Below are 12,836 nucleotides of genomic sequence, written 5' to 3'. Positions count from 1 at the left end.
ACTAGATATCACTTAATCCTCAAACACAAATATTTAGCACCTACTGTTTACCCACTGCCATGCTGGGTCCCTGGAGGAAACATCAGAACATGGCCCTGTCCTCAGTCAAGGAGAAGAGACAGATACTAGCTGATGTACAGGAATAAATTCTTTCACGTGCAGACACTGCTGAGCACTTACTGTTTGCCTGACACTGTTGGGGGCACATAGTAAATGCGATGAAGGGAAAAACTGGGAGAGCAGCAAGAGAGAATGACAGGGAGAGGTGGGTCCTGCTATCCAGGGTAGTCAGGGAGGACTTCTCTAAGGAGATGACCTTCAGAGCGAGACCTCAAAAACAAGAAGGTGATGGCCACATGAAGAAAGCTGGGCAAGGTACTCTGGGCAGTGGGAAAGCTTGTGCAAAAAAAGGCCTTGAAGCAGAACATGCATGAATCACGAGTGTGACTTTTAGTCACCACATGTTCCCCGCAGACCACCCCCTACCCCACACTAGACAGAGGGGCAGCCGAGGTGGATAAGGCCTGTCCTGATCCTCTGCTGCTGCTGCTAAGTCGCTTCAGTCGTGTCCGACTCTGTGCGACCCCATAGACGGCAGCCCATCAGGCTCCCCTGTCTCTGGGATTCTCCAGGCAAGAAGACTGGAGTGGGTTGCCATTTCCTTCTCCAATGCATGAAAGTGAAAAGTGAAAGTGAAGTTGCTCAGTCATGTTCGACTCCTAGCGACCCCATGGACTGCAGCCCACCAGGCCCCTCCATCCATGGGATTTTCCAGGCAAGAGTACTGGAGTGGGGTGCCATTGCCTTCTCCCCTGATCCTCTAGGCCCTGCCAACCCAGAGGTGTGGGGAGGCAGCAAAATAAATGAGGGGAGTTGAGGGAGGCCTCCTAGGAGAACAGTGCAGCTGGGTTTACAGCTCAGGACCTGGGGACTTCCCTGGTGGTCCATCGGTTAAGACTTCACCTCTCAGTGCAGGGTTGTGGGTTCAATCCCTGGTCAGGGAGCTTATATTCCACATGGCCCACCGTCAAAAAACAATATAAAACAGAAGCAGCGTTGTAACAAATTCAACAAAGACTTTAAAAACGGTCCACATCAAAAAAAAAGTCTTAAATAAACAGAAATAAAGCTCAAGCCCTGTCCTCTTGAGGAAGGCCTCAACAGAACCAAAGGCTGGAGGTGTAATTCGGTGACGGCATCAGAGGGTGGACCCCCGGTGGGGGATGAGGGGTCAGGCTGCCTGGAAGGGGCCCAGTGCTAAGGCCCCATTTTCATTTCCCCGCAGCCTGACCTCTTCAGTAGGAAGGATGGAAGGCAGCCTCTTCACAGCCTCCATCGCAAGACCCTTGGGTTGGCAGGGGTTGGGGAGTTTCAGGAAGGGCAGGGGCCCTGGCACCTGCCAGAATCGCTTCCTCAGGGCCTCATCTTTCTGTCTCAGGGCAGATGAAGTCGGCCTGATCATGACCAACCTGGAGAAAGCTAATCAGGTGAGGAGACGTTTGCCGTTTGCCGGGGCTCACCGACCCAGGGTGGGGGGAATCCCAGGCTGGGCGGAGCGGAGGGAGCTGAGCTCAGTCAGTATTCACTGAACCACATCCCGTGCTGAGCGCTGGGGCTAGGAGATGTCAGGGGCACCCGGCCCCTGAGTTCCCAGACAGACAGAACGCTCAGAAATAGGGTGATGCAGGCAGCAGTGGTTGAGGAAGGGGCACCTGACCCAGACAGGTGAAGACATCCCAGAGAAAGGGTCATTGAACTGAGACCTGATGAGTAACTGGAGCCTGCAGAGGGATGGATTCCAGGCACAGGATGGCCCTGGCAAAGGCCAAGAAGCAGCCTGCAGAGCACAACGAGCGCCTTTCCCCGTGGAAGAAAGGGAGAGCAGGGACCAGGAGTCCAAGCCCGTCCCCAGGCTAAGCTGGGACACGGGTCTCTCCCAGCCGGACTAAGTGAGGAGCCGTGTTCCGCAGAGCCAGGGGCAGTGACAAGGGACAAGCCTGGGGCTGCTTCTCTCCCTCTGTCCCGACCTGGGGGTCTCCGCCAGCCTCCTCACTCGATCACCAGCTGAGTGCTGGGTGGGCCCCAACCTTCCCTGGGGCTCCCACATCCTCATCCCAGCCCGGATCCCTGGAAGTCCTTCAGCCTCTCTGAGTCTCAGTTTTCGCATTTATAAATGGGGTTCCCACATCCGACCTCCCTCTGGCTTCAGATGCGTTGCCATCTGGGGGGCTGGGTTGGGCGGGACTTTGAAAGGAGGTAGGATCTGGCCATGAGGGTTCAGTCTGGAGTCCCACAGGCCCACCACACCTCTTCCTCAGTGCCCTGCGACTCAAGCAGCCAGGGCCGTGGCCAGGAGGGGTCAGCAGTGTGACAGGGCAGGCGGTCATCTCCCTGGGGGTGGTGGAGGGAGGCCTCCTAGAAGGGGCACTTTGAGCTGGGTTCTAAAGCCCAGGCGCTGCCCTCCCGAGGAATGGAAGAGGGCACAGCAGAGGCAAAGGTCCAGATGCAGGGCTGTGGGGGCCCAAGGACGAGGTGCTCCCTCCTAGAGGAAAGTTGGGCAAGAATAACATTTTTTAGATTGATTTTTTAAGTAGGTAATCCATTTACTTAGTTCAAAACTGAAAAAGCTCCATGAGGGCATAGTCCGGAAACTCCATCTCCCCTCCCTGAACTCGCCCCCAGACCCCCTCTCTTCAGCAGCCTCCGTTACCATGTCTGGGGTCTCCTCCCAGAGAGGCATTCACAAGCCCATGAATATCTGCTTTTACCCCTTTTTAAACAGAAACAACAGTTACTAAGTGCACCCTTCTGAACCTTGCTTTTTCTGTGTACGTATCTTAGAGCTTGTTTCGGATCCGAGTATAAGGCAGTTCCTCCAGTTGGACAGCTGTGTCATGTTATACTACACGGACGCGTCATCAACTAACCCAGGGGAAGGCAAACTTTCTGTAAAAGACCTGAGAGTATATTTCAGCCTTGCAAGTCACTGTCAAAACTATTCAAAACTTTGCTGTGGTAGAGTGACAGCATAGACAATGTGGAAGGGAATGGGCGTGGCTGTGTTCCAATAAAACTTTATTTACATAAACAGGCAGCAGGCTGCATTTTGCCAACTTCTGATCTAACTCATACCCTTTTGGTGGTATTTCCAGTATTTTAACCATCATCCTTAATACTGCAGGGAATAACCTTGTACAGATATCATTTCATACATACCCAAGCCGCTACACAGGGCAGGTTCCTAGAAGTGGAACTGTTGGGTGAAAGAGCCGGGTGCTTATAATTTGGCAGATGTGGCCAGACTGCCTTCCATGGGTTAACCAGTTTACACCCCCTTCAGCAAGATGAGAGAGCCTGTGTTCTCATAGCCTCACCAGCACCATGTGGCATCCAACTTTTGGATTTCTGCCAAACAGGCTTAAGAAGAGAGATCTTAGAGTAGTCTGAATAGGAAGCATTTTTGATAATGTTTCTTTTTTCTGAGTATAAAACAAAACCTGCGCATTATAGAGTATTGAGAAAAAAGGACATGTTACCGTGTTAGTCTTTAATATCTGTATTTATTAATACTATCTTAAATGTGAGCAAGAGGATTCTGGAGCAGGTCATTATTACTTGCATGGTAAAAACCATGCCAGTTTTCCCCAGCTGTTCCCCTGGGGTGATGAGTCGAGACCCAGATATCCTGCATGTACTGGGGTTTGTGCTGTAGGCAAGGAACCCCCCCCTAAATATGAATCTGGGTGGTTGTATAGGAGAGGGACCTTCTGAGAAAGGGAGAGAAATCTGCTCTCAAGTATCCTGATGAACAGAAGGGCGAGTATCCTGGGTTTCTAGCCTTGGGAATGTAAATACTTCTCTCCAGGGGAAGATAAGACTAGTCATCTTTACAACCCAGAGGATGTCTTCATGGTCTGCGTCTCGTGCCCCCTTGAAATGTCAACAGGCATCTCCAAGGAGGTGAATCTTTGGAGTTCTCACTAGCTGATCAGTCATGTATTGATATTTACAAGGCTTGTCTTTTAGCCCAGATCTCGGGTCTCAGTCCCATTTACTCAGAAAGCCCTAACTGTGTGGAAACATAAAAATGTTTTCTCTACGATCCCACACACATCCAAATCCTTTCCCCAAACAAAGCTGACTCCTAACTAGAACTATTTTTGAAACAAGGCAGGATACCATAAATAAACAAATCATTTTAAAGATAAATCAACAAAACATGTGCATAAATGTGTGTGAGTCTCTGTGCACATATAGTGGGCACAGCATACTGATTGCTGCCATCAGTGTATAAGTTAAACTTAATCACTTGACCTGCGTCACCAGCTGGGGGTCCAAACACAGCTGTAGCTCTTTTCATTTTAATAGCACTTCAAGATCCCATCCACCCTGTTGTTGTTAGTAAAGGAATCCAGTTACTGACATATTTGTATGTGTCAGGCATCAGGGTGGGATACCTAATGAATCATATTTTACCACATCACTTACTTGCAGAACAGACTTATGAGGAAGTTGCTCTTATCATCCCCATTTTGCAGACAGGGAAACTGAGGCCAAGGATATGCAATTTCTCACCCAAGGTCACACAACCAGAAAGAGACAAAGTACAGATGTCTTTCCAGGCCACAAGTCCACATTGTTAACATTTGAAAGCTTCCTTCCAGGCTTTTTTCTTATAAATTTTTGAAAAGTTAAGATTCAGTTTAGTCAGCTGTGGCATACTGAGTTTTAGATGAATTTCAGTGCTCCTCCGCAGTAGTTGTATTTCATGGCCTCCATTTCACAGAAGGAAAACTGAGACCCAGAGAGGGGAAGTAACTTGCCCAGGGACCTGCAACAGCTTGTGGGCTTTGGAGCCAACCTCTGCAGACAACATATGGCACAGGAGCTGGGGACAAGCTGTGGCCTTTTGACTAGCCAAGCCTGAAGTTTACTTGGTAGACAGAAGTGGCCTGGGAACATGCAAAAACTTGCCAGACTCATCAAGACAGCACCTCCCTTCCTGCCCTAGTGGAGTGGGAACGTTCTAGCTCCACCTGGAGTCCCAAACACACCAGGGGAACCCAGAGCCAACTCAGGGGCCCAGGACTCAGAAAGAGGACCCCAGGTCCTCAGACCTGCCTTCCCAGCTGTCTGAGACGGTGCAGGGGAACAGTGGAGGGCCAGGGTGGGATCCAGTGTGGCCCCCTCACCTCTTAACCACACCTGCCCCAATTTCCTCCCCAGCGAGCCGAGGCTGCCCAGCGGGAGGTGGAAAGTCTTCGGGAACAACTCGCCTCTGTCAACAGCTCCATCCGCCTGGCCTGCTGCTCTCCTCAGGGACCCAGTGGGGTAAGGATGGTGGCAGAGCCAGAGGGAGAAGTTGGGAAAGGCCGTGTTTGTGGGTTGGAATATGTGGGTGACATTTTGTGGGTGGACTGTGTGCATCTTCATGAAATTGTGCACATGAATGTGTCTGGGCCTCTGTGCATACAGTGGGCATAACATCTTTATTACCAAAGTCAGTGTGTAGTTAAGTATAATTATCAATGCTATGATTTGCTTCGCCTGCTGAGGGTCAAACACAGCCACAGCCCTTTTTTTCAAGCTCAAGCTTCGTATAGCTTGAGTCCATATACTTTGGAGTTTAGTCAGGTCAGAGAGGATCATTCGTATGCCAGAGGCCCAGCTGGAGCAGGGTAGGTTGATCAGTAGAGCAGCCGTGCAGTTTTGATGGCTGCCACCAGGTGTCGGTGTTGACCCCCTGGTCTCGACCGGCTTGGTGGATGTGTAGGGCCACATACCAAGATCTGAGGTGGACACTCATATCAGGGTGATTCTGACAAGTTACAACCAGCCACATGTTACAAAGAATCAGTCTATTGTCATCAACCCTGAGATTCCTGTGTTAAGCCAGTTAGGGCATCTTTCTCATTCCTCTTAAGTTGGTGCCCCTTTAAGGTCCTGGGGACATTTCCTGCCAAGGGATTTTAATCAACACCACCCCCACCTACCCTTCTGTCATATAAGAGTCTTCATTGTTCCTCTCCCAGAAAGCCTGACTTCCTTATGTAAATTGGTCCTCCTTCTTTCCAGATTCCTGCTTATCAAGGAATAAGATTCATGTTGTTGATGTTGTTGAATCACCAAATTGTGTCTGATTCTTTGTGACCCATGGTCTGCAGCACACCTGACTTCCCTGTGCCTCACCATCTCCCAGAGTTTGCCCAGGTTCATGTCCACAGAATCGGTGATGCCATCCAACCATCTCATCCTCTGTGGCCCCCTTCTCCTCCTCCCTCAATCCTTCCCAGCATCAGGGACTTTTCCAATGAGTTGGCTCTTCACATCAAGTGGCCAAACTATTGGAGCTTCAGCATCAATCCTTCCAATGAGTATTCAGGGTTGATTTCCTTTAGGATTGACTGGTTTGATCTCCTTGCAGTCCAAGGAACTTTCGAGAGTCTTCTCCAGCACCACATTTCAAAAGCATCAATTCTTCAGCGTTCAGCCTTCTTTATGGTCCAGCTCATGCAATTCACGATTGCTACCATAATAACAGGTCTGCTTCGGGGTGATTTGCCGTCTCCATCCATGAACCTGAAGAGGCCACAGAATTTTCATTTCACCTGACACCCTGATACACAGACCTGTGTGTCTGTATATTTCTATTTAAGTATTTGAATGCGTCTCTTTGAACGTGTGTTACTGTGTATGTGTGTGTGTGACCTCTGGGCAAATAACTGTATCCTTAATCTAACGGGGCCTAGTTTCCTCATCTGTACAAATAAGATCTGCTTTATGGGGTTATTGAGAGGATTACCTGGTGTTTGGTTTATAATCTATGCTCAGTAAACATTCAATGTGATGTTATTATTAGTAGTGTGTTTGGGGCATGTCCAGGGTGTTTTTGCCCGTGAGAGCATGTGGCGTCTGAGCACATACATGTCTCTATGTGTGATGATGATGTGTCTCCTGTGTATCTCTGTGTGTGTGTGCTTGTCCACACAAGTACCCCCGCCGGTACATGTGTCAGTGTGTGCTGTGTCCATAGGGGTGTCCATCTGTCCCCGTGTCCCAGGAGACTGTGTGTATGTTATCAGCATGCTTGATGTCTGCACGACCCAGAGAGTGAAGTCCAGAGAGACTGAGAGTGCGAGAGAGCTCATGAGGATGCCTCAGAGAGAATTTGCCAGTGGTTCTTAATTAACCCCCGTGGAACCCAGCAAATGCCTGTGCTAATCAACCACAGGAAACTTTGCTGGTTTGGGGGGGTGAGCTTTTCTGAGCACAACAGTGGCGCTCGATGCTAATTAATTTAATGTGTTAATGGCATCCGCTTCCTGTTTTAATTGGCATTTATCTCCATGGAAGAATAGCTGGGGTTGGTAGTGGTCGGTTGTTGTTTTTTTTCCCCCTTTGTAATGCTGCTTAGATTCGTTTGTAACTGAGCTCAAGGACAGCCTGACTTCAGGTCCTCTCAAACAGAAACCTCTTTATCTTCATCCAGGGCCATTTCCTAAAACCTAAAGAGGCCATGGGGCCTGGTGGCAAATTAGGGTGAGGAAGGAACCACCCTAATGTGACTCGTGGGTGCAAGGTCTCAGGTCTAATCCTGTGGTTCCCCTGGGATGGGAACGTCCCCCGCTGGGGTGGGACCTGGGCCTGATTTAGAAACCCAAACCTTTTTCTGTGCTGTTCTGCGGCCAGGAACACCCTATCACTACCAATTCCTCATCCAAGTGACTACTTCTGTTTTTTATTCCTTTTTAACAAATGTTTTATTGAAGTATAACATCCACAAGGGAAAATGTGCATAAGTGTACAGCATTTGGAATTTTTCAAAGTGAACACACCCCTTAACCAGCATCCAGATCAACAAGTAAAACATTTCGGCACCTGGAAGCCTCCCTTGTGCCCCCATCCAGGTGCCACTCCCCCGGGGGAGCCCCTCTCCAGACTTCTAACAGCGCACATGAGTTTTGCCTGTTTTGAAACCTGATATTTTTTTTCTTAGGAAATCTTCTTTCTTGTTTAATTTTTAAATTATGAAAGTATGATAACATTAACAGGAGACTTGGAAAATACAGAACAAAGTTACAGATAGCTCCACATATATATTACAGTTTTTTTTAAGTAGATAAATTAAGATTTTTAGTTAGAGTTTCAATATCAAACTCTCAAATATTGATAGAATGAAAGCAGAAAGTGGAAGCATACAGTAGACCTGAAAAGCACTGTGAACCAATACAACATACTCAAGATTTATACAGTTTTCACACAACAGCAGGATACAAATTCTATTCAAGTTCCTATAGACTATAAACCAAGAGACACAGGAAAATATCCAGGGACATAAAGTGCAAAAATTCCATCATCTAAAGGTATTGAAATCATACAGAGTCTGTTCTCTTATCACTGTGGCATTATGTTAGAAATCAATATCAAAAGGTATTTGAAAATAACCCTCATATTTTCAAGTGCAATGTGACATTTACCAAGAGAGATCTTTGACTTAGCCATTGAAAGCCTCAGTAAAGTTAAAAGACTGAAAAAACACAGAGGGTGATGGCAGAGAAGAAAGCATTTAAATGAGAAATGGGTATCAAAATGAGAAATTAATATCAAAGATTTTTTTAAAAGCTCTGTGTATTTAGAAATTAAAATGTCCACTTTTAAATGATAGGTGTTGATAACTGATCTTAATAGAATCACACACACACTTCGGTGTCTGGCTTCTTTGGGTCTATGTTATAGCTGGGAGAGTTATCCATGCTGTGTTACAATAGATTATTCATTTCTGTTGCTGTCGAGTGTTCCATTGTCTGAGTGTTCCACAGCCTGTCCATCCATGTTCTGGGGGTTTCTGGTTTGGTGCTGTGTCAGAGAAGGCTGCTGTGAACATGCGTGTCCTCTGTCTTCGTGCACAAGTCCCTGCGTTTCTCCTGCATATATTCCAGTGACTGAGAGCACCGAGATTTAGGGCACCATATGTTCACCTTTAGTAGATTTGTTGTTCAGGTGCCCAGTCGTGTCTGACTCTTTGCAACCCCTTGTGCTGCACCATGCCAGGCCTCCCTGTCCCTCACCGTCTCCCAAAGTTTGCCCAAGTTCATGTCCATTGCTTCAGTGATGCTATCCAGCTATCTCATCCTCTGATGTCCTCTTCTCCTTCTGTCCTCAATCTTTCCCAGCATCAGGGATTTTTTCAATGAGTCAGCTGTTTGCTTCAGATGACCAAACTACTGGAGTTTCAGCTTCAGCATCAGTCCTTCCAACGAGTATTCAGGGTCGCTTTCCCTTAAGATTGACTGGCTTGATCTCCTTGCAGTCCAGGGAGCTCTCTGGAGTCTTCTCCAGCACCACAGTTCGAAGGCATCAATTCTTCAGCGCTCAGCCTTCTTTACGATCCAGCTGTCACAACTGTACGTGCCCACTGGGAGGACCGCAGCCTTCACTATATGGACCTTTGTCGGCGGAGTGATGTCTCTGCTTTTCAACGCACTATCTAGGCTTGTCATAGCTTTCCTGCCAAGAAGCAAACGTCTTCTGATTGCATGGCTGCAGTCACCATGCGCAGTGATTTTAGAGCCCAACAAAAGGAAATCGGTCACTATTTGCACCCTTTCCCCTTCTATTTGCCATGAAGTAATGGGGCCAGATGCCATGATCTTAGTTTTTTTAATATTCAGTTTTAAGCCAGCTATTTCTCTCTCCTCCTTCACCCTCAACAAGGGGCTTAGTTCCTCTTTGCTTTCTGTCATTAGAGTGGTATCATCTGCATATATGAGGTTGTTGATGTTTCTCCCATCTCTCTGGATTCCAGCTTCTAACTCATCCAGCCCAACATTTCTCATGATCTGCTCAGCATATAGATTAAACAAACAGGGTGACAGCAGACAGCCCTGTCGTACTCCTTTCTTGATCTTGAACCAATCAGTTTTTCCATACAGGGTTCTAACTGTTGCTTCTTGACCCGCATACAGGTTTCTCAGGAGACAGATAAGGTAATCTGGTATTCCCATCTCTTTAAGAGCGTTCCACATTTTATTATGAGCCACACAGTCAACGGCTTTGGCATAGTTGATGAAACAGAGTTGGATGTTTCTCTGGAACTCCCTAGCTTTCTCTGTGATCCAGCGCATGTTGGCAATTTGATCTCTGGTTCCTCTTCCTTTTCGAAACCCAGCTTGGACATCTGGAAGTTCTTGGTTCGCATAATGCTGAATCCTAGCATGCAAGATTTTAAGCATGACCTTACTAGCATGGGAGATGAGTGCAGTTGTCCAGTGGTTAGCACATTCTTTAGTGCTACCCTTCTTGGGAATTGGGATGAGGACTGACCTTCTCCAGTCCTGTGGCCATGGCTGGGTCTTCCAGATTTGCTGACATACTGAATGCAGCACCTTAATAGGTGTTTAGTAGATGCTGCCAAGCAGTCTTCCAGATCACTAACTTGTTCTTGAACTTCATTGCTGCTTAGACATACCTTCCTCCAAAGCACTTCCTCTGAGCAGTCCTTCTTCCTCCTAATTTCATTTCAAGAAGAGAGGGACAGACATACAGGCACGTGGGACCAGCTGAGCAAAGGCTCAGAAGTGGGAAGGGCCTGATTTGGGGTGGGGGGGACTGAATCACTCTAGGGGAGCACAGCAGTCCTGCAGCCCCATGCCCCACCCCTCCTGGCCCCTCCAAGCCCCTCTTTGTGCCCAGGATAAGGTGAACTTCGCGCTGTGCTCGGGCCCTCGGCTGGAGGCTGCCCTGGCCTCCAAGGACCGGGAGATCCTGCGGCTGCTGAAGGATGTGCAGCATCTCCAGAGCTCCCTGCAGGAGCTGGAGGAGACCTCCGCCCACCAGATTGCGGACCTGGAACGGCAGCTCACCGCCAAGTCCGAGGCCATCGAGGTAGGTCTCGCAGGAGGAGGCGGGCAGATGGGAGATGGGGTGGGCATCCCCCAGAAGAAGGACGTGGACCAGCCTCCCCCATCTGTGTTTGTTCTTCTAGAAGCTAGAAGAGAAGCTCCAGGCACAGTCTGACTATGAAGAAATTAAAACAGAGCTGAGGTATTGTGTCAGGTGGAGCCCCTCACACCGCCAGGCCCTCTTCCCTGGCAGGAGGCTGCCTGGGAAGATTGCCAGGGGCCCTCAGCAAAGCTCATCACCTTCCTCCCTCCCACCAGATCCCGCTTTGTGGTACCCTGTCTCCTGTCCACTGGCACCCTGGCTATCATGCCCAGTGCTTTGTCATCAAGAGCTGCCCGTGGGGAAACAGCCTTGTTGGTGCTGTTGCATGGCAGGGTGGGGGTGGAGCAGGGGGAGGAGTGAAAGTGGAAATTAGTCGCATAGTTGTGTCCAACTCTTCGAAACCCCATGGACTATATAGCCCACCAGGCTCCTCTGTCCATGGGATTCTCCAAGCAAGAATACTGGAGTGGGTTGCCATCTCCTTCTCCAGGGGATCTTCCCGACCCAGGGATAGAACCCTGTTCTCCTGCATTGCAGGCGGATTCTTTACCAGCTGAGCCACTGTGGGGCAGGGGGTGATTCCTTAATCAGACCAGCTCAAGCTGCACCTCTCCAAGGGGAGCAGACCATTTCACAAGCCGCTGCTTCGGGCCTGTTGTCCACTGAGTCCCATGTTGTGTGAGACCCAGGGGTGGGGTGGGTGCTCTTCGGGAAGAGGAGCAGGTGGTATACCTCTCACAAGGCCTCCCCCTGGCCTGAGGACCCGGCTGGCCTCACACACTGTCTGCACTTTCTCTGGCAGCATCCTGAAAGCCATGAAGCTGGCTTCCAACACCTGCAGCCTCCCCCAGGTGAGGGTCCCCACCAGCGTCCCTACCGGGCAGGCTGCCCTCAAGAGCTCTGCAGCAGCCATGCCCTCTCAGCCCTGCTTCTTGTCTCCTCAGGGCATGGCCAAGCCCGAAGACTCACTGCTCCTGGCAAAGGAGGCCTTCTTCCCTGCGCAGAAATTCCTTCTGGAAAAGCCTGGTCTTTTGGCCAGCCCTGGTAGGGGAGGCGGGATGCTCTCAGGGCTGAGGGGCTGGGGTGGGAGCTGTCTGTGGGTCTCCAGCCTCCTCCACACCCTCAGACCACTGCCTTTAACACAAAGGGCAGGAAGATGATGGGTAAAAGGCGGGCATGTTGATTGAGCGCCTGCTGCCTACCTGGGGCTGAGCTGGTGGCCGTCCACGGCTAAGCCAGCGGGCGACTGTCCCCTAAGGTGGGACACATGGAGACACCCAGCTCACTCAGGCCCTCCCAAGGTCCCCGGAGGGATCCCTCATGCCCCAGCCTTCGTGAGCAGCAGGGAAAGGTCACAGGGCGTTCACACCAACCCTTACTGCAGACTGCTGGGAAAGGCTTGTCTCCCCCAGATCACCCCTTCTCCCCACACAGTGGCCTCATGACCTTTCAGCCACGTGGCCTCAGCCACATGTGTGTGCTGTCTCCATTTCCCCATCTGTGAAATGGGCAGTTACCAGCCCTAGTAGGTGCTGTGCGGGCAGATGCGAACACATAGACAAGGCGCACGGGGCGAGCACTTAGGAAGTGGGCTGTCCTCTCCGGGATGGGGATTAACCCTCCCCGGGCAAAGTGCTGGGCCCGTAACAGATGCGCGGTTAATGCGCTTGGCGCTGGGAGGGTCACCCCGGAACTGGAATCTGGCCCAGGCCTTGCAGAACGGGGACTAGAGAAGCGGGAGGGGAGCGCGTGGCAGAAACACCAGTGTCGGTGCCTCACGCCGTCGGACGCCTATAGCGCTTCCCCCCTCCCCTCCTGCCCTCTCTCCGCTTCCTCTCCTTCCAAATCTCTCCCTTTTTGTATGTCTCTCTGCCTCTCACTGTCTCTCTGCC

At 50.0% G+C, this 12,836-nt stretch overlaps 1 protein-coding gene across 9 annotated transcripts in view; it reads left to right on the top strand.

Moving 5' to 3' along the window:
- The window catches only part of CUX2 (cut like homeobox 2), a 288,423-nt gene that overhangs the window by 245,275 nt on the left and 30,312 nt on the right, over positions 1-12,836 (top strand). For 8 of the 9 annotated variants that reach the window (XM_044930185.2, XM_044930177.2, XM_044930179.2 and 5 more), the window contains 6 exons: positions 1,439-1,487; positions 5,227-5,331; positions 10,693-10,884; positions 10,985-11,043; positions 11,747-11,795; positions 11,868-11,988. In XM_044930185.2, the coding sequence (XP_044786120.1) occupies positions 1,439-1,487; positions 5,227-5,331; positions 10,693-10,884; positions 10,985-11,043; positions 11,747-11,795; positions 11,868-11,988 (575 nt within the window). The remainder of the gene's footprint in view (positions 1-1,438; positions 1,488-5,226; positions 5,332-10,692; positions 10,885-10,984; positions 11,044-11,746; positions 11,796-11,867; positions 11,989-12,836) is intronic. The other variant, XM_044930178.2, reaches the window with a different exon arrangement.

The sequence above is a fragment of the Bubalus bubalis genome, chromosome 17, assembly GCF_019923935.1.
Source record: "Bubalus bubalis isolate 160015118507 breed Murrah chromosome 17, NDDB_SH_1, whole genome shotgun sequence".
Taxonomy (NCBI): Eukaryota; Metazoa; Chordata; class Mammalia; order Artiodactyla; family Bovidae; genus Bubalus; species Bubalus bubalis.
This window is presented reverse-complemented; position numbering and strand designations above follow the sequence as displayed.